We start from the raw sequence: 21,780 nt of genomic DNA, 5'->3' as shown, positions 1-21,780 counted from the left end.
TGCGGGGCAAGACCCTCTGTGGGTCAGGAGCGAGTGTAGACTTTACCCACCTTTCAGGACTCTTGAGTTTTTTTCATCAAGATCCCCAACCTTAGTGTCGGGCAGTGTCTCTCAACTTCTTTTCATTATCGCCCACCTAGACCTTCTCTCTTTTTTTTTTTTTTAAATCATCTACCTAATGAACTATCAATAACACAGGTACACTGTGTTTCTGTTGATGTGGTGTATGTATAGCTGTGCTTTCTATGTAAAAAGAGCAAAGAGTTCTTTTTCCTCCTGCCGCCCCCAATCCATTTTCACCTGCTTGGTATCTCTGCCCCCATTGAGAATGCATAGACGAGAGATTTCTCTGTGTTCTCCCTGGGCGGGGGTGGGGGAAGAAGAACCCCAGGGTCTCAGGCAGTGTGATGATTACACCATCCCCCAGAAATCTTCTACAACCGAACACTCTATTCTCCAAGCATCGACTATTTTGTTGTCATTTTATTCAATCAGTCATTTATTTCTATTTGCTTGCTTGTTTTGCCAATGGCTCTTATTTTTAAGCTTTCGGTTTTGTTTATTTTAGCAGAGGAATAATTCACATGCAGTATTGTATTCGTTTCAAGCATACAGCCTACAGTAAGGCTAGTGACTATCTGTCACCACACCAAGTTGTTACACTATTATTGACTATATTCCCTATGCACGTTACATCCCCGTATCTTATTTGTTTCATAACCAGAAGGTGGTACCTCTTAATCCCCTTCACCTATTTCATTAACTATGGAGAATGCAAGTTCTCAGATAGTCTCTGCGACGCCAGTCAGATCACCCATAATAACAACCCTCCACCATTTGGAGCTCCCGAGACCTTTGGCCGACTTCTCTGCATCTTATCAAGGAGGGAGGAAGAACACAGAGTTCTGATCCCTTTCTTGCACCAACACCCCACCCTTGGGATCTTAAGACTGGAGAGCTATAGAGACCCTAATCGTGGCTGGAGGCTGAGGCCAGCAATCCAACAGTTGTGTGACACCTGACCCTGCTATTATTCCCCTGTGCTGACACCAAGACCCCACTCCGACAGGGGCCAAGGCGATCCCCAACTATGTGACAATCATTCCAGGGAATGAGATATAGCAGAGGGAGAGGAGTTAACTAGCTGGACATCTTATTTGCCTCACACTGGAGTCCTGAACAGGCATCTTTTGATGCAAAACTGTGGAAGTTTGATCTGGAAGTCATTGAGGGAGAATAAACACAGAGCAGCACCACACAATGTCATTTTGTTTAATAGCATCACTTCCCCTGACTCTATTAACACCTCTTTCCATTGAATTCAATGAGCCACTGAATGAAGTCTTTGGCAGCTGCAATGCACATTTGGTTGCTCCTGCCGGATGCAGAGTTCACAGTCTAAATAGCCTAGTGTGGTGTGCTCAGCCTCTCCACACCGGGTGGCTTCACTTTAGAAGTCTTAAGGGCAACAAAGGGAAAGTGAGAAATCAAACATTCCCAGGAGGACAACGGTGAGAACCCAAGTGAAAAGCGGTTCATGCAGCATTTTCATATTCAACTAAAATCCTCCCGTATTCCAAGAGCTGTAACTCTCTCTGGAGCAGGATAAGAGAAAGCATTCTGCTTATTTCGCCCATCATCCAGATGAGAGTCTGGGACTGCCCATCTGGTGTAGCAATCAGCAGAGGTCTGTTGCTCAAGGAGAGGAAGAAGTGTTTCCAGTCTCCCGGGGGAAGTTCTGCACTTCTGCAGGCCAAGGACCTCCGCGATTACCCAGATGCAGGCCCAGAGCCCACATCGCATGAAGCCACGTGCAGGGAGTGGATCTTCCTGCAGCGTAGGGTCACCAAGGGTGAAGAGATACAGCTGCGCTGCCACAATGGAGGCCCTAGATGGAAATCTTTATGAAGTGAGAAAAGACAAAGTGCCCTGCCGCCAGGAGAGCCACCTGTGAAACTCAGCTGCCCAAAGGCTGAGAAGCCAAGCCAAAGCCAACAGGACCCTCTGACCATCATCTCCGGGCACCTGGGCACCTGGCTTCCAACCCAGCAAACAAGCGCACCCTTCTACCAAACATAGGTCCAAGGCCTGGGTCCAAGGTCCACATCAGTGCTGCTTCCTGGCAAGCCTTGGGACAATACCAGGTCCCACACTGGGCCCCGGGGAGAGGGAAAAGCTTCCACTCAATTCCCCAGTCTCTAGTGGGGTCACACTCCAGATTCTGGCTTTACATCCCATAAACTGAAAACTGAACCCTGCACTTTTCTTCTCTGGGCAGGGATATCCTCTTCTAAAAATGAAGTATGCCTGCCTTCCCAGTCTCAGGATACTGTGCAGGAGTAAGGACTTTAAAGGCCTTAGGACACTAAGTATGAGCAAGGACTTTAAAGGTATAAATACCACGAGAATAAACCATTTTATCTAACCACTTACTTTTAAAATTGGATTTACAAAATTAAAATCCTATCAAAGTTTTTAATTAAAAAAAATAAACCTTACAGCTCAGTTAGAAGATGAACAGCCTAATTTTAAAGTGGACAAAATATTTTAATAGACATTTCACCAAAGAAGATGCATGGACAGCTAATGGATATATGAAAAGATGCTCAACGTCACTAGTTGTCAGGAAAATGCAGATTAAGACCACAATGAGGTGCTACTATGAACCTGCTAGAATAGCTAAAATTAAAAAAAATAGAAAATACCAAATGTTGGCAAGGATGCGGAGAAACTGAAACCTTCATTCATTGCTGTGGAGTAGCCATGTTGGAGAACGGTTTGGCAATTTCTTTTTTTTTTTAAATGTTTAGGGGCGCCTGGGTGGCGCAGTCGGTTAAGCGGCCGACTTCAGCCAGGTCACGATCTCGCGGTCTGTGAGTTCGAGCCCCGCGTCGGGCTCTGGGCTGATGGCTCAGAGCCTGGAGCCTGTTTCCGATTCTGTGTCTCCCTCTCTCTCTGCCCTTCCCCCATTCATGCTCTGTCTCTCTCTGTCCCAAAAATAAATAAACGTTGAAAAAAAAATTAAAAAAAAAATAAATAAAATAAATGTTTAAAAAACATTAGACACAGAATCTGAAGCAGGCTCCAGGCTCTGAGCCATTAGCACAGAGCCCGATGCAGGGCTCGAACTCACGAACCATGAGATCATGACCTGAGCCAAAGTCAGACGCTTAACAGACTAAGCCACCCAGGTGCCCCTGTTTTTGCAATTTCTTTAAAACGTTAAACGTAAACTTATCATTCTACCAGACATTCCACTCTTGAGAAGCCAACCAAGAGAAAGAAAAACATGTCCACTCAGAGGCATGTATGCCAATATCCATAGCAGCATTATGTGTATAGCCTCAAACTGGAAACAATCCAAATGTTTGCCGACTGGCGAACACATAAACAAATGGTGATAAATCCAGATGATGGAATATTACTCAGCAATGAAAAAGAATGAATTACTAATACGTGTGACAATATAAACCTCAAAAGCATTATAATAAATGAAAGAAGCCATAAGCCATGTGCAAATACTACATATTGTATGATTCCACTTCTATGAAATGCCTAGTAAAGATCAGCCCATAGAGATAGACAGCAGCTGTGTAGTTGCGTAGGACTGGAGGAGGCAGTGGGTTATAACTATAAATGGGTACAAGGTTTCTTTTTGGAACGATGGAAATGTTCACCGGTAACGGCTGCACAACGCTCTGTGCTAAATCCAGTGAACTGGACGTTTATGATGGGTACATTTTATGGCATGTAATTATGCTTCAATAAAGCTGTAAAAACAAAAGGGGAGGTAGTGCTGTTATTTCAGTGATTCTTAATCTGGGTGGAGACCTTCCCATGTACTTTAAAGAAAAATGTATCTGAAATCTCAGTTTACATATATGCACAGGACGATGTGATGCCTGATGCTCATGGTCGGTGGTTCTTTTGGACCTCAAATAGTAAGACTTTAGTTCTCTTTAATACCACAATACTCTTCCAGAACAAGGAGAAGAGGAGAGAACACTGGAAAAAAAAAAAAAAAGCCAATTCAAAGATTATCACTTTTCTTCCAGGCCAAAAAAAGAAAAAAAAAAAAAAAGTAAGTTTGGAAACACGAAAAAAGTAAAAAAATAGAACAATTAAAAAAACAAGGCAAGCTTACACGAATGAATGAATGAATGAATGAATGAGGCAAACCTGACAGAACATCTCAAGGATACCGTCAAGATCAGCAATAATGGTACCACATTTTGCAACACTCGAGTTTTGGGCAGGTGGTTTTCCTCATCTGTTCTCACCACTGGCCAGCACAGAGGAAGCCACCAGGCAGATAAAAAGAGATCGAGTCTTGGGGATAGAAAGTGATGTGCTCAAGCCCCAAGGGAGTGAGCAGCAGTGGAAATGGCCCAGCCCCAGGGCCCTGGCAATTTCTTCAACCCCCAGCCATGCCTCGGCCTCGAGGTGCGGCCCCAGAGAGTTACAGCCCCACACGGGCTCTGCAAGGCTGTCCAGACAGTGGGTTTGTGTGACAGCACTATTCCTTGCCCTGCGAGAAGGCCTGGCCCACGCACAGACAGCTGGAAGTCACTTCGACCCCCGATGACACCGTTCAAAGCCTCCTCTGTTTGGCTTTTTGATTCCTGATTGACACTCGCTGGCAAGTGGAGATAAATGCGGGCTGAGGACAATGTTGATCCGCTCTGACTATTCTCAGCGAAAGACTTTTCAGAATAACAAACAAAACAAAACAAAAACTCAAAAACATTGGTGTGCTTAAGGGATTGAATAGAGCCCAAGAGGTCCAGGGAAGCAGGGCCGCGCCTTTCAAGGCGCTGGCAAGTCCATTGAGGAGTTAATTGTTTGGGTGTACAATGAGTTTATTCTGACCACATACAAAGAGCTTTCTCTTCCAGGTCCTTCAAAAGCAAATGTGTCAAAGGGGCCAGAGGAGGAATCTGTATTAATGGCATCTCTTGGGGTCTCTGAGACTGAGGAGCCTTGGAGAATGAAGAAAAAAGAAATCACCACCCCCCTCCTGAGATTCGGAAGGTCTCTCAGTGATCCCAAGTCCCCCTTGGATTCTTGGGCTCTGCCCAAACCATGTCCATCACGGGTCACGCTCCCTCTTGAATTCTTTTTAGGCTGCCATTGGTCATCTTTTCCAAAGACACAGAGATAAACTTCAGCCTGGTGGAACTGGAAGGTTCGCGCTTTTGAAGGGACCACATTTACACCAGAGCCACCAACCCCTTCAGTGTGTGACTCAGAGACCTTGTGTAGAAGTTGAAATGATGAAATCTGGGCATCACAGGAAGACAACAGTGCCTGTTTGCGAAAGTCCTGTAAGGCACTGGCCCAAATCATACCAGGAGGAGGATGGAATTTTAGTCAACTTCAACATTTCCTAAGATGCATGTCCCATGACCACAAGGCTCAGAAATGTACTGTGAGCTTTCCTAATCCTGACCTTTGAGAACAGAGGTTATCTGGGCCCTTCAGGTCCTTTCCAGAGCAAGAGATCAATGTTTTGCATTCCATCTACCCACCTGCACACTCCCTCCCAAATGAAGTAAAAACAAGCTTAAAGTGGTCTTTTTGCAAACAATTCCCTAAGTCCTCAAGCTCCACATTCCCATGAATAAGAGTAAAAACATGATGCTGGTGGAAAAAATAGACCAGACATGGAAGAAGAAGAGGAGAAAAAGGAAGAGGGAGTGGAGCGGGGAGAGGGGGGAGAAGGAGCCACCAGTGGCAAAGTCAGTTCAGAGCTGGGTGCACTAAGAGAACTGTGCTGATTTTTTTAACTCTTTATTTTGAAATGATGATGGGTTCCCAGGAAACTGCAGAAATAATACAGTACGCTTCACCCAGTTTCCCCAAGGGTAACATATTTATAGTTAACATAAATATATAGGTAACCTGAAATTATATAGGTAGCCCCATTATTGTACAATATCAGAGTCAGGGCATTGATACTGGTGAAATCCACAGAGCTTATTCACACTCCACCCGTTTTACACGTAATCATTTGTGTGTGTGTGTGTGGGGGGGGTGTAATTCTATGCAATTTTATCCATGTGCAGATTCGTGTAACCACCATCAATAAAACACAGAACGAGTTCATCACCACCAAGATCTCCCTCTACTATCCCTTTATAATCACGCTTCCCTTCGTGCACCCCATCTCTCACTCCTGGCAACCACTAATCCTTTCTCTGTCTCTATAATTTTGTCCTTTCTAGAATGTTCTCCAAATGGAATCATGCAGTATATGACCTTTGGAAATCAGCTTCTCTCACTTCGCGTAATGCCCTTGAGATCCATCCAAGCCATAGATGTGCATACCGACGGTTTATTTCCTCCTATGGCTGAGTCGTATTTCCTCCTATGGCTGAGTCGTATTTCCTCCTATGGCCGAGTCGTACAGGCACCATTGTGTTTCACCCACTGAAGGATGCCTGCGTTGTTTCCCTCTTTGATTACTACAGGTAAAGCTGCCGTGATCGCCCCCGCACAGGTTTTTGTGTACGCGCAAGTTCTCTTTTCTCTGGAATAAATGCTCACGAGTGCAATTGCCAGACTATATGGTAAATGGATGTTTAGTTCTTTACTTTGTAAAGAAACTTCCAAAGTATTTTCCAGAGTGGCTGTATCATTTTGCATTCTTACCAATAATGCATGAAGGACCCAGTCTCACCACAGCCTTTGGTACTGTCACTATTTTTTATTTTAGCTCTTCTAACAGGTGCACAGTGATACCGTATCATGATCTTACTTTGCATTTCTTTTTGGTTAATGATGTTGAGCATCTTTTTTGTGCGTTTATTTGCCCCCTGCATAGATGCTCTGGTGAAATGTCTATTCGTGTATTTTGTTGAGTTTCTGAGAGTTCTTTACATGTCCTAAATAGAAGTCCTGTGTCATATATGTGGTTTGTAAGTATTTCCTCCCAGTCTGTACTTTTTTTTTGTTCTCTTAACAAGATCTTTCAGAGCGAGTTCTTAACCCCAATTAGGTCCAATTTGTCAATTTCTTAGATCATGTGTTAGTTGTTCTTAAGACACAAAAGCTCTAGGTTCACCTAGCTGTGATTTCTTCTAAAAGTTTTAAGAGTTTTTACATTTTACATTTTGGTCCGAGGTCCATTTTGAGTTAATTTTTGTATAAGTTGTGAGGTTTGGGGTTTTCTGTTTTTGCCTATGGATGTCCAGTCACTGTGGTGCCTTCTACCTTGGAACTACTTGTACGCCTTAGTCATGTCAGTTGGCCATAGAAGTGCAGGCCTGGGTTCTTTGCTCTGTTCCATTCATCTCTGTGTCTATCCCTTGGCCAAGGCCACACTGTCCTGATTACTACAGCAGTATAAGTCTTAATCAGAGTACTAGGACGTCAACTTTGTGACATTCTGAAAAAGGCAAAATTATGGAGACAGTAAAAAGATCAGGGGTTGCCAGGGGTGGGGAGTGGGGGTGAAAAGGCATATACAGGCAGAGCACAGAGGATTTTTAGAAGAGTGAAGCAACTCTGATACTATAACGGTGGATATATGTCATTATACATTTGTCCATTCCCATAGAAAGTAAAACACCAAGAGTGACCCCTAATGTAAACTATGGACTTTGGGTGATAATGATGTGTCAGTGAAGATTCACTAATTGTAACAAATGTGCCATTCTGGTGCAGATGTTGATAATGGGGGAGGCTGTGCCTTTATCGGGACAGGGGCTATATGGGAAATCTGTGCACTTTCCTCTTAATTTTGCCACGAACCTAAAAGCGCTCAAAAAAAAAAGTCATTTTTAAAATAGGAAATGAAACAAACATATCTAAAAGGGGAGAGGTCAGAGCATTTGTTCAGAAGAACACAGGGAAGTATGAGTTGGAAATTCATAACGGGACATGGAGGAGTAAAGCACTAAAGATCTCTTTGTTTTAAAAAAATCAGATAGAATGGTCCCTCCCACGTAATTTTTCGTTTCAAGATTGTTTTACCTCTTCTAGCTCCGTTGCCTTTCCGTAGAAACTTTACAACAAGCTGCTTTTGAATCTCAGTTTTCTTTCAGCAGTCACAAAATTGGGAGAGGAGGACCTGAGAGCCGCCCCTCCCCTGGGAGCTCCATGGCGCTCAGAGCTAGCGATAAGTGGTTCAGACATGGTCCTGAGGCCTTTGCACCCACTGGCTGAAATCCCTGCCTCTATCCAGGTTGCTGGGCCACGCCTGAAACTGAACTCACTCAGTCAAGGGACAGTGTAGTCTTGATGGCCTGACAATTTCTGAGCCTTCACCTGCACTCCGGGGGGCCCCACAAAGGCACCAGGCAGAGGGATCAAGAACTTGTGAGTGGGCCATGCTCATCCCAGGCAGCCTCCTCCAAGGGCCTTTCCTGAGAGGCTCTGGCCATGGGAACTACCGACCAGGGCTGCTTGAAGGGGTCACCTGCTTTGCCTCCCTGCCCAGGTGACAGCTTCCCAACATCTAGACGTCTGTGCTCCCTGGGAGGCTTTACCTCCATCTGAAGATAACCTCTGTAAGAAGAGGCTAAGAACCATTAGAATGGTTCCACAGGGTAAGGCCAGGACTCTCATCATGTTACTTGTCACTGGGTCCTCAGTGACTGCAACGAGCCTGACACTTAGGAAGCTCTCAATAAATATCTGCTGAATAAAAGAATAAGAAGCCAAGTAGATACCCTGAAGGTTACTAGTAACACCAGGGACTCATAAGGATCTATGACTAGGAGGCTTTTCCAGATGCCTAAACCCCATTTCCTCTCTGGTCCTCGGAAGTGGGGATATGGCAGGGATTCAAACTCTTTGTTTAGTAGCCTCCACACATAGCTTTCTTTCAGAGACCCCAGAATAGGGACTGAGATGGAGGGCCGGGATTGAGTGCCATGAGCCAACTGGGGGGTGGGGCAGGAAAGAGATACAGCACATGCATGAGCGCTCAAACACACCCAGGCACACCCCTCTGCAACCGAACCCCACAAAGCCGGTACACGGAGGTGCCAGGCTTGGTCAGGGCGGCTCGGGACACCAGCAAACAGCGGCAACACACATGCAGAGAGCAAAAAACCGCCTCTCGCGGGCCTGGAGCTGCCGAGACACAGTTCTGTTTCAGCAGGCACCGTATCAGAGAGAATGCTTCTCCCTGGGGAAATCTGATGTGAGCAGAGGCCCGACCCCTAGAGGTCAGCAGCTGCCCGTCTCCAATCAAATCCAGCCCCAGACAGTGGGCAGTCAGACTTTTGCCATCTGATGGCAATGCCGACAGGTCGACTACTGACCCAGCCTCTCCTTCAGTGCTGGGGGAAGAGAAAAGAGAGGTAGCTGGGAAGAGGTTAAAGTCATCTGAGCAGGAACGATGCTCCGCTTGTGGAATGTTCTGAGACAGCCAGCCTCGCACACCTCAGCTAGGCTCAGGGCGGCGAGGTGAACCTCCTTTAGGTGTGCCGACCACAGGAGGGCCGAGGCTGGAGGCCACACAGTCCCCTTTGTCTGGGGACTGCCAGACCCTGCCCTAAGCACATCCCTCAGCCCTGAATGAGAGCTCTGCTTCATCCACCACCGCAGCGATAGGTCCTCTGAGCGGGCACCAACCTGTAGACCAGGCTCCGTGAAAGATTCTAAACACTGAGATGCAGAGAGGGACCCACGACAAATAACTGTGACTCACTGTTTACTGAGAGCACACAGTATGGAGCAGCTCAGGGGGAATAACAAGTCTCCACAAATTAAAGGTGGGTTGGGTTTTGGGAGTACTGCCCCTCTCCAACACTGGCTTGACAAGTACAGAAGGCAGAGCCTGCTAATGTTTTCATTTTTCTCTCACTTTCCTTAAACAGCTAAATCCTAGACCTCTTACAAGTAGGAAATACTCAAACTGCAGAAAACTCCTGACGGCCCTCAACTTTCACTCGCTGTGCACAGAAGCACCAGCCCGGGATCTCCGTGGTCCTGGGTGCACAGAAGAAAGCTCCCAGAGAACTGGCAGAAAGAATTTTACAAATGCTCTCCGGCCGTCACCCCCTAGAGGCTGAGAACTCCCCTCCTGCACCTCACAAGCAATCAAGCCCAGGACCAGTCCCTGACTCCGTATTCAGCAATCCTGGAAGCTCCCCAAATCGTCCACTTTCATTAGCATCAAGACCCCAGAAAGAGGCACCTCGGGAAAATCTGCAAGCCTTGGTTGGCCGGGAAAATCTGCTCTGGGTAAGTTCATGATCTCTAAACGCATTTTGCCTCCCAGCCTCTGCCCAGCTGTCCTTCGACCTGCTTCGGTTGAAACCAAAAATTTATCTCTACCTCAGCTTCTGCGGCCTCCAACTGTTTTAGCAGCAGATTGTCAGAGCTCAAGGGCGGCCTTCTTCCTCTCTTCTGATAGTCCTCTGAAGCACCAATAACACACATGTGGAGGCACGTGTGCCCCCCCAGCTCCCCCTCACCCCCCCCCCCCCCACCGCATCACTCTTCAAGGGCAAGGACCAAAGGAGAAGAAGGGGAGGGGAGCCAAGATGGGAGTGCCCCAGATCAATGGATATTTGAAACTCAAACACATGGCCCGGGACCTACACTGCACGTGTTAATTACCACACATGTGCCCATAAAGGGGTCCGTGAAACACAAGGGGCCCAAAGAACAGAGCGAGGAAAGGACATTCCAAGGGATTAAGTAAATAGTCTGAAGTTCTGACCCTCCTCCCCTCCCAGAGCACGTGCATCTGGGTAAGATAACAGCGCCTCCCTCCCTCCTTCCCCCACTTCTCCCCTCGGGCCTCACACCTGTGGACCCAGGAGCCGCAACCCAGGCCTCCTGTCTGGGCCAGCCGCCTGTGACCCGCTACCGCCCGGCCTCTCTCCCTCCTCCCTACCTCCTGTTATCTCTCTGAGCCTCCTCCCCCAGCCTCCTCTGCTCGGCCTTCTCCTCCTCTCCTCCGCAGGACTAATTCCTGGCTGGCAACCAGACCTTCCTTCTTCGCACAATACACCTTTTCATTCCTTCCAGGCAGAGGGAACCGATCCCTCCGAGCCCTGTCGGCAGAGCGGGCTCCAAAAGGCAAGAGGGCGGGAGAGGAAAGGCTGGGCCTGCGCCTCTCCCCTCAACCCCCGCTCCCCGCTGCCACCCCCTACCACTCTCACACCCAGACCCGGGGCCTGGCTTGTACCCCTCACTCTGCACAAGGGCCCAGGCCTCACATCTCTGCAGCAGGCCTCAGGGCTGTGAGCTCCAGCTCCCGGGAGATGCCGTCTAGGAGACCCCACGTGTGGGCACCAGCTCAGACAAGGGGCCTTTGTGTCTTCCCACCTGCTGCCCTTCGGAGCACATTCCATTCTTAAGTGGCAGCCGAGAGAGGGACCTCAGCGGCCGACACAGGATATTACAAATGCCCTCTCGCACCCTGTCCCCCTTCAAACCCCAGCTTCCTGGACAGGTGTGGCTTCAGGTGGCCCTTCCTACAGGTGGCCTGAGCCTGCTTTTCTCTGCACGGCCTACGACAGACAAAGAGGAGAGGGTTAGCACCTATGTAGGTCCTCCAAAGTAGAAGGAAGGAGAGGCTATGAGCAAAAGTCAAGTCTCCAGAGACGAGCGAGTCCTAGCATCCCCCACTGGGCTTCTGCACCACAGAGGAAGCCTCCGCAGAGCCATCTGGGAGGCAGGAACCCATCTGGAGTAGGGGAACAAAATGCTGGAAACTGAGCAACTTGTCTCTGAGAGGAGGCGTCAGACTCTACGCCTATTCCTTGCACCATCCCTGGAGGAATCAGGGTCCCCTGCCCTCTTCCAGCCGGATCACCAGGAAGCCACAATGACCACAGGTCTGTTTCTTTTGTTGCCCATTGGGTGCAAAGCCACATCAACCTGGAAAGTACTTCTCTGTGCGGTTTAAGAACTAAAATCCTATCGTCTGCCTTTCTCAGTGTGGGGGCTTCATGCAGCCTCATGCCCTCAGTTCTCTCTGGTGGGGAAAATCTGGGTGGTATGTTTTGCATGATTGCCAAGCGTTTTTTTCTACTACTACGACCTCATGCCCCAGGATAGAGGCGATGTTCCTGAAGTCTTTAGTTGCAACAAGCAAAATTAAAGGCAGCTCCCCTTTCCAACTCCAGCAAACTATAGACGGGCACATGCCATTCACAGGGTTGGGGAGTTCAGGTCTTTGCAGGAAAAATGATTCACGCCCTTCTCCCACTTTCCCACCCAAAAGGGAACCACCGACACACACGGCTACCTCTCCCTGTCCTGGGAGAGACCTAGAAAGGCATTTGCTCCCTTCTTTTTACCCACTTACTCATTCCTGCTTGCGGGAAGGCCCATTAGTCCACGTTTTCTAGTGGTATCACTATGCTCCACTTCCGTGACTTCTCAGAGCACCTGCACTGGGGGGCAGCAGGCTCTCCAGATTCTCGTTTCCCGCAATCGGGCAGGGTGACTTTGCCTCTTCTTCCCACCCCCATGGAATAAGGATTCGGGGCGGGGGCCAGGGTCTTGCCTCAGTCTCCTCGTGACAGCACGTGCAGGACAAGCCCGGGGAACCTCACACTGATCCTCTGTAGGCCCGGCTCTCCACGTGGGCATTTACAAACATGAAATTCCCGAGGCCCAGATTCGGATGCAATCATCCCCCGTCTGGATTTTACCCAAGAGCCCGAAATGGAGGTTCTAGAGTGCCTGCGCACACAGTGAAATTGATACTTGTTCTGCATGCAGCTACAAGCTGTGTGTGTGTGCGTGTGCGTGTGCGTGTGTGTGTGTGTGTGTGTGTGTGGTCCTGAAGGTAAGCGGTGGTGGAACTTGGTGTCCTCCACGCTGGAAATTATGGTCCGCATATCCCAGGGACCTGTTCCTCATGTCGGCGGCTCCACTAAATAGCACTCAGACAAATGCCTTAATTGAGGTTAGCCACATAATTTGTAGGGCCCAGTGCAAAATGAATATGCAAGGCCCTTTGTTCAAAAGGCGGGAACACCGTGCCATTAAGGGCACTAAACTATAAAGTTTTATCCTCTCTTCCATGGCGTCTCTCTTGACTTGTCGTGGTGTTTTACATTTTTCTATTTGACGTTGTTCGGGGGAAAGCGTGCCGCGTGCATCACAAAAACCATAGGCCAACAGGGTGACGCGGATGTGCACATGCAGGCTTCACTGTCCCGCTGGACTTAACAAGACACAAGTTTAAAGACAGGATGATTGGGAATCCCAAGACAACGGCTGCCCAGGTGGCAAGCCCGTGCAGCCAGGCTAGTCTTAGCGAAGAAAATCCAGATGGGCTGGAACAATGAATTATTAAGGAGAGTCGGGGAAGGGAAAAAATGTTCAACCGACTTTCCAAAGCAAGAGGGTCAGGGCAGACTTGGACATGCCTGCCTTCATCGTCTTTTTTGGCGTAATGCCGGCTACGTGGTAGCTGATGGACTGAACTGCCCAGGAACCAAGATTCTCAGGGGCCCTGCCAGCTCTGTATGCCGTACTCACTCCCATCCCTCAGAACGTCTGCGAGCTTGGTCCCCACCACGGTACGAGCCTTACTTACCTCCGGTGCTTCTAGGAGGAAGCCCAGAATAAGAATGGAGGTTTTCTGTGGGGGACTTTTAGCTTACACCCAGGCTCCTTCCATCTTGTCTAGAACTCTCCTTGGACTGGCTTTAGAAGCAAACATTTGGATAGAGCATAAAACTCTACTCACCTTTCCTTCCTGAGTTACCCTGGCTCAAGGGCTTGTCGGTGACTGAACCTTGGGCGAAAGGGAAACAAAAACATAGACATTCAGAATGCATTGTGGTTGTTGGTTTCTTTCAAAGAGCTGGCAAAGCCTCATGTTATGAGCGTGTGGTTGGTTATGTATATACATACATTGTATACACGTCTAGGGACATTATATACAAAGCTAGTACATACATACATGTCAAGTGGGGTTTGTTTAACATCAATGTCACTGATATCACAGTACCAGTGAGGTGAACCATGATTTCCAGGCAACAGCCGTGACCAGATTTTTTATAAAACTCCACATCTACATAACTCCCTGGTGAGTGACGTTCCGATAACTGCCCCTCACCTTCGCTCCCCATCTCCCCCAGTTCCCACCACCTCCATGTTCTGAGCCATGTCCACTCAGTAGGGCCAACTGAAAAGAAACCCCTCTTACTGCAAATGCAATGATTCACATCCCTTGCTGGTTAGGGCAGGAAATCGGCGATTTTCCATCTGCATTAAGTAGAAAATTGTTGGCCCAATTGTACTGAATGGGCCAAAATAGTCTGAGGCATGGAAACAATTTTCTAGACGCGGCCTATTCCTCGAGGAGGGGGTGGTGTGTGTGTGTTTGGCCGAACGCTTCGCCCTGCATGTGCTAGGATGCCACGTGCACCCATCCCGCGGTCCTGACCCTGTGGCACCTGTCTTCCTCATGGAACCCACAACATGCAGGGCAGGGGCAGCTCACCCACATAAGGGCATATGCAGAGAGGTCCCACCCCCAGGAGAAACAAAGAATCCCTATTTTCTCACTCCATATCATACCCCTTCTCCATATACTAGTTTTGTGAGAATTCAATTATATTCCCCTGCATGGCCTGTTTCTGGTGCATTTGTTTGCTTTAAATGAAACTTTCCAGGTCATTTGCAAGGAGGGCTCATTCCTGCCCTGCCCCACACCAACCCCAATTAAGGTTTCCAGTTTCCATGTAAACCACAAATAAAGTAAACTTTCCATTTTGGCCTGCAAATCTTGGTTTCCTAATGTAGATGCTCACTGCCCTTTCTTACCGCTCCCTTTATAGAGCAGGGCCAGTAGAAAAATGAATACGTTTTATGAAAACAGAAAAACGTTAGGATGGCAGGCCTGCTAACCCTTGGAGTTTCCCATAGGTTTTAGAAAAATGTTTTATAATGTGCTTGCACTTAAAAATTAAAAATAAGTAAATAAATAAAACCTTATACACAGAGATACGAAGAAATAGGAAGCAGCTTGTGGCTGGACAGGCTTTCTTGAATGAGGACTGAGCCACATAGTGAATTAAGGGAGTGGCTCCCAAGTCCCCTACTATCTGAATGGAAGTGGAAAATGTGGAGCTTATATAAATCCAAAACGCACAATCCCACGAGGCTGACCTGAGAGCAAAATGTCTCTATGCTTATGGAGTTTGAAATAGAAAGGAACTTAATTATGCTATGGGCTTATGTAATGGGTCACTAGAAAGCAATGATTCCCTAGCTTGTCTAGTCACCAAAACCGCCTGAGAAGCTTCGCCAACATGTGGACTCCAGGTCTCATTCCAGACCTACTGGATCAGACTATACGGGGAGGAGCCTCGACACCTGGGCTCTTTAATTCCCCAGGCACTGCCGATGACAGCCAGAATTGAGGGCCACTGTCATGAAAGTTTTCCATTACTCTACATTACATTTGTTGGGGGGGGGGGGGAGGGACAAATATATGGCATCATGCCACCACTCTCCTCTCGTGTGCCCATGACAGACATCACCAGTTGATCATTCAGCCTCTGATGCTGAACTCCCATACGGTCTTAAAATCTACCTCAATAAAGTGCTCCTGAGGCCACCAGCAAGCAGAGCACCCAAGCTAAAAATTTATATGCCATTCTTGAGGGGTCACAGCCGATGCCTGGGAAGAGAGCACTGGACCAGAAACCTAAACTCAAAATAAAGAAATACATACACATGGGCCTATACGGACCCCATCATCCAGCTGACTGCAGAGCAGCGTGTTCGAATGGAATCCTCCCTGACCCGGAAGAGGGCTCCTAACCACCACCCGTCTTTCAACCAGTTTTCAAAGGTTCCCCCGCGAGAGGCAGGAGACCAGCTAAGGGTCTCTCTCCAGCTCTTTTCTTTCTTCCCGCCCCTCCCTACGGTACCTGAACATACAGGAGTTTTATTCTGCACAGAAGAGCCACTGATGGGCTTCCCATCTGGGGTGACACACCAGCAGTACCCTGTGTAAGTATGGCACTGCACCTGTTCGGGGAAGCGGGGAGGGGAAGAGAACCGTAAGTCTGGCGTCGCCATATCAGCAGTCATCTCCCACCCCTTCCAAGGTGTTGCCACCATGGCAGAGGAGCTCTTTCCTCCTCTCACCCAGCCTCTGTCCCCACTGTCTATTGCAGGTGGGTCAGTAGGCCAACAACATGGATTATGCGTCTTCTGTGTAATTCCCAGGCACAACCACACAACCTACCTATTTCTTTCTCGTGACTTTGAATGATGAATAGCCTATCTCATACCCAGATATACCCACTTCGTCCTCCCTGTGATGGCTCTCACCAAGACCTGCACATTCTCCCCCCTGAGCACTGACATACAGCCCCATCCACTCGTAAACAATTCTGGCTGGTGAGCTAATTTGGCAAGTGCAAGTTGGAAATTCACCGCTGCAGGCTGATAAGGACTCTTCTTTAACAGGCATCGACAAGTAGTGAGCTCTTCTTCTTTTTCTAGCTTTTCCCAGCATCCGTTCGTTCATATAGTCAGCCTGCCTACTGATCGGGTGGCACGTCACTAGCAGTTGCCCGCTAGATGACGGGGTTAAGGTAAGAACAAAGCCACTTCTACCTGCAGGTTCTAGAGGCCCCGCTGTAACACTGGGCGATCCACCTCAAGCCTCCATAATCAGGCCCACCCTGTCTAGGAATAGTAAATAAAAATGAGGCTTTTGCCTCATTCAGGGTGACTTTTCTCTCTCTTGCAACAGCCGTCACTCTGTCCATTTCCTCCCACCCCACCCCGCCATCCTCTTTCCCATCCGTTTCCCAACACGGAGCTCCTCTACACAAATCAGGGCATCACCCCCCCCCCCCCCCCCCGGCTGAAAACCACTCGGTGATTTGCCATTGGATTCAGGATGGAGATTAAGCTCATTTGTGTGGAGCTCAAGGTCCCCCAAGATCTGCCTCCTGCCTATCCCTGAGACCTCATTTACACCCATGTCTCCACAAGTGCCCTCCACTGGAACCACAGCAAACCCTTTGAAGCCGGCAAACGCCTCATAGGATTTCATGATTCTCAACATTTGTCTGCTCCGACTAGTCAGTGGTCCAGAATACCATTCCCCAAACCATCCCCACCCCCTCCTAGCCCCTTTGTATTCCCACCCCCTTCACGATGCACCTTCTCCGCCCAGTGGTCCCCGACTCCCCGCCTTCTCTCCTCTGATCCTCCATACACCCTGGCTCCTTAAATTAGGAGCCCTTCTCTCCCCCTCAAGACTGTGACCTTCCTAAGGCAAGGGATTGCATGCTGGTTATTTCTATCTCCTAAGCATCTAGCATAATGTAGGCATCTGATGAGTTGAATAAATGCTTGAATTATCATATGGCCCCGTTCTTGGTCCCCATCAGTTCTAAAAAGGTAGCAATTTAAACAGCCCCACTACTTTAAACGTAGACCTCAATGACAGAATGGGTGCCAACTGCAAAGACATTAACATGTGAAAAAAGTGCCTCTGGGGATCAAGGACATAATTGGAATCAAGGATGGACAGTAATAAAATACACATTGACTGGGGAAGCAGAGAGGGTTTACACGGAAGACAGATCCGATGGCCCGGGTGAGAAAGGCAGAAAACCGCGGAATGGCTTCAGCTCTTATGTGTGTACCAAAAGCTGTAGTTGTCCCCAAGACCGGTTGTCTGGCTACAGGCCTACCCACAGAAATCAGGGTAAGACCAAGACGCAGGACGTACCAGTATGATGACTGTGTATCAATGAGGCGCTCACCTTGACTGCCCACGTAGAGAAATTACACTCAGTGCCTGTACTCCAGTGCCATTTTCCACTCCCATTTCATCTCGTGGAGCTATCCATAAACTCCATGGCTGCGGTTGCTGCCCTAGATGCTCAACCCCCCGATCAATATCTTGGGTCGAGTCAGTGCTACCCTCTGAGAAAGCTAAGGATGGAATAGGAGGAACCCATTCCTGGGTTTGCATCCGGGTCTGGCCAGTTACAAATGAGGCACGTGACTTAGCTCTTTGAGCCCCATTTATGAAATGGGGATAACGTCGCCAAGCCTGGAGGCTCTGGCAAAGAAAACAGACAGTGTGAGTCCAGTCCTGGCACGGGAGATGGCTGGATACAAGGTGGCTGCAGTGATGATTGCTCTCAGCTGTGTCAGAAACACCTGGCAAGCCGGCCTCCTCTGGGGCCAGAGCTCCCTTAGTAACTAACCTCCAGAGGCTTGGGTGGGAAACCCTGCTGGAGACTTGGGAGTTTACCCCTCCAGACTCTGTCAGCCCTGCAGGGGACAGTTCCTAGATGATTCCTTGCCTGTGGCAGTATTTTAATGGAGCCTGGCTGGCTGCTTTCTCCTCCCTGGCCAATAATCACCTGTGGAGAAACCAGTCCCCAGGGCTGGGCGGCCACACTGACTCACTCCAAGGCCCCACAGTTCCCCTGGCCGTGGCCGGCCTCCCTCTCTGCGAGGACTCTGTCGCCAAAGTCCAACACTGGAAGTCGTGCCTCTGGCCAAGTGCTGCCTGCCGGGGCTGGATGCTGTGGTCACGCAGGCCCAGGCCGTGGAGAATGGCTGGATAAAAGCCCCCTCCTTCCGGGCATGCAGAGTCCCAGCCAGAGCTACTGAGGAGTGAACGAAATGCATGAGTAGCAGGCTAAACCCAACGCTTTGTTTCAGGGGATATAATCTGACCTCTGGGCTGAAGCAGGTCCCCAGGGCCACATGCCCACTGACTGTGCCCATTGTATCCCTACCGGCATGGGGACGCTGCCTTCCAGCCCCCAGCCAGGCCCACAGGCCCAAACACAGACCCTTTTTCCTCAGGGCCCTCAGCATTTTCCTCAAACCAGGCTCCGGGAATAGACTCCAGATTACAAAATCCTTAGGTTGGGAGGTGCTGCTGAGTCCCAGAGCACTGGACTTGAACAAGGAATTATTGTCACACTCCTCTGAGGCCTGGGGCACGCAGCAACAGGCGCTCGGAGGAGCCGAGCGAGATCTCGGGCTGCCGGAAGTCAGGAGGCGACCAGCAAGGTCACCTCCCTTTGCTCAAGGAGCCCCAAGCTATTCGTCCGTGATTCTTCATCGAGGGGCTGCTTGTGAGTTGTCCTGGGGAGTTTTCAAGATGTCTTCTTGAGGAAAAAGAAGTTACAGGGAGACAGAAAGCATGGGTCATGGAGTCAGACGGTAGCCCAGCTTGACTAACCAGCTCCACCACGGAAGCTAACCACTTCTCTTTCCAACCCTCTGCAGCCTGGGTATGTCTCTTCATCAAACCAAGCCTCAGACTGCCCGTGGCTACTTATAAACCGGAGACCATTGTACTTACCTCACTTGGTGGTTGCAAGAATTAAATTAGAAAATGTAAATAAAGCACTGAGCTCACATGGTAAGTGCCCAGAGAAGCTTAGCTATTTATTTTTATTATCATCGTGTTATTTTTCACCAAACTATCTGTACACTCAAAAAGGGCCCAGCTAGGGGTGCCTGGGTGGCTCAGTTGGTTAAGCGTCTGACTTCGGCTCAGGTCATGATCTCGTGGTCTGTGAGTTCGAGCCCCGCGTCGGGCTCTGTGCTGACAGCTCAGAGCCTGGGGCCCGCTTCGGATTCTGTGTCTCCCTCTCTCTCTGCCCCTCCCCCGTTCATGCTCTGTCTCTCTCTGTCTCAAAAATAAATAAACGTTAAAAAAATTTTTTTAAAAAAAGGGCACAGCCAGATTCTCTGACGGAAACCAAAGAACATCCTAGTCTGACCAGTCCCAGGGGGAAGAGGTAGTTTAAAGTCAGCAAAAAGTTTGAGAAAGTTTTAGTGGGAGAAGAGAAATTCTGTTTTCATATAGGAACAGTTCAATCAGTCTCAGAGGAGAGAAGTACAACTTCCCGCAGAAAAGCAACCAGGCTGTAAATTCTGTGGAATTGATGGTTTATATACACACAATCAACATGTAAATTCTACTTAGTTTGGCTTCCTCCCTTGAAAACTTAAAGCTTTAAGTTAATAGGTCATCCCCTTTGTTCCAACTCCCCCCACCCCAGCCTCAAATTAATCAACTCTCATACTTAATTTATGGGAAAATCCGGGGCCAAGAGGAATTGAAAAGGTGATTAGCTACTTCCAGTATCTCTATACGCAGGTTTCAAAGCTTGGGGTTGTTCCAGGCCCAATGGTATTGATAACAAACCATGGAATTTGCTCCTATTCCACTCTGGAGCATCCTGGGAAAGCTGAAATATTAATTGATGGGTCTTCCCTCAGAGGCACAAAGTGTTTGTACATCAACCTAAGTGAGGCTACTCACTGCTTAACTATACCGTTGAATGTAACTGACATACTTAATATAGGCTTTTATACACCAAGGATACTGTATATGAACTTCACAGTAACCACAAACCCAAAACCTATAATTGATACACAAAAAATAAAGAGAAAGAAAGCCAGATAGAACACCACAGAAACTCATCAATCACAAAGAAAGAGAGCAAAAGAGTAAGAAAGGAACAGAGAAGAACAAGAAAACAATCAACAAAATGTCAATAAATACATACCTATCAATGATTATTTTAAATGTAAATGGCCTAAATGCTCTAATCAAAAGACACAGAGTGGTGGAATGGGTTAAAAAAAATACAAAACCCATCTAAATGCTGCCTATAAGAGACTCATCTCAGACCTAAAGACACATATAGACTGAAAGTGAGGGGACAGAAAAATATTTACCACGCAAATGGGAGTGAAAAAAGAAGCCAGGGTAGCAATACTAATATCAGACAAAATAGACTTTAGCACGAAGACTATCACAAGAGACAAAGAAGGACATTACATAATGATAAAGAGATTAATACAAGAAGATAGAACAACGGCAAATATGTATGCACCCAACACTAGAGCATCTAAATACACAAAGCAAATATTAATGGACATAAAGAGAGAAATTGATGGTAATATAATAATAGTAGGGGACTTTAACTAATCTCACTTGCATCAGTGGATACATCATCCAGGCAGAAAAATCACTAAAGGTACTTTAAAACAGTGTGTTTTAGGTAAGCAAATTTCATCTCTGACTCATATACTTAAATATTTTTGGCAAGAGGCCCTTTGCATAAACAGCCCAATGGTATATTTCAGGTCAACCTCTGTCTAAATTAAGACAAATGTGAAATTATTTTAAGCCTGTTAGTCTTCAACATTAGCCCAACTCCTGGACATCTGGAAGAACGTGGGAGGCTAGAACGCTCAACAAATGCATTTGAGTAACTGAGGAGTACAGAGGAGCAAAGCGAATACCAGCTCACAGGACAAAGCAGACAGGGGACTGAAGGCAAGGACAGCAATGAGAAAAACAAAGGAGACTAACAGACTACACACATAGACAACTATCACCCACTGCCGCCACGCCCCAAATGGAAAACACCACTTCAGCTTTACGGGGGCTCCTCACTCACCACTGATGATCTATGCATGATCTCACTGGGGCGTCAGGGTCACCCTGTGTGCCAATCCTTTATAGGAGAGGCACACAAAGCAGAAGTTATTTGTTCAAATGTCGCAGCTAGTTCTTAACAGCACAAGAATCTGGAGCCCTGGCTCCCAACTGTCCTAAAATTTCAGAATTGAGAGAGCTGGAAAAAAAGGAAAATCTTAATGATCACCAGAGTAACCCAAACATTTCACAGAGGAGGAAACAGGTCCAGAGACAGAGAGGTGGCATGATTGCAGCACCTAGTCCCAGCAGCTGGCAGTCCCCCAGACCTGGAAGGGAGAAGGAGAAAGACGTGACTCCTTGTGCTGGCATCTGAGGGAACTGACAGGGTCTCTTTGTGCCTT

The 21,780-nt window shown here is 48.0% G+C and overlaps 1 protein-coding gene across 3 annotated transcripts in view; it reads right to left on the bottom strand.

The window, feature by feature from the left end:
- The window catches only part of SMOC1 (SPARC related modular calcium binding 1), a 159,068-nt gene that overhangs the window by 37,398 nt on the left and 99,890 nt on the right, over nt 1-21,780 (bottom strand). For all 3 annotated transcript variants that reach the window (XM_047863683.1, XM_047863684.1, XM_047863685.1), the window contains exons 4-5: nt 15,861-15,960; nt 13,667-13,714 (exon numbers count right to left, since the gene is read on the bottom strand). In XM_047863683.1, coding sequence (XP_047719639.1) covers nt 13,667-13,714; nt 15,861-15,960 — 148 coding nt within the window. The remainder of the gene's footprint in view (nt 1-13,666; nt 13,715-15,860; nt 15,961-21,780) is intronic.

This window comes from Prionailurus viverrinus, chromosome B3 (genome assembly GCF_022837055.1).
Source record: "Prionailurus viverrinus isolate Anna chromosome B3, UM_Priviv_1.0, whole genome shotgun sequence".
NCBI lineage: Eukaryota > Metazoa > Chordata > Mammalia > Carnivora > Felidae > Prionailurus > Prionailurus viverrinus.
The sequence above is the reverse complement of the archived record's forward strand: the minus strand, read 5'-3'. Positions and strand labels throughout refer to the sequence as shown.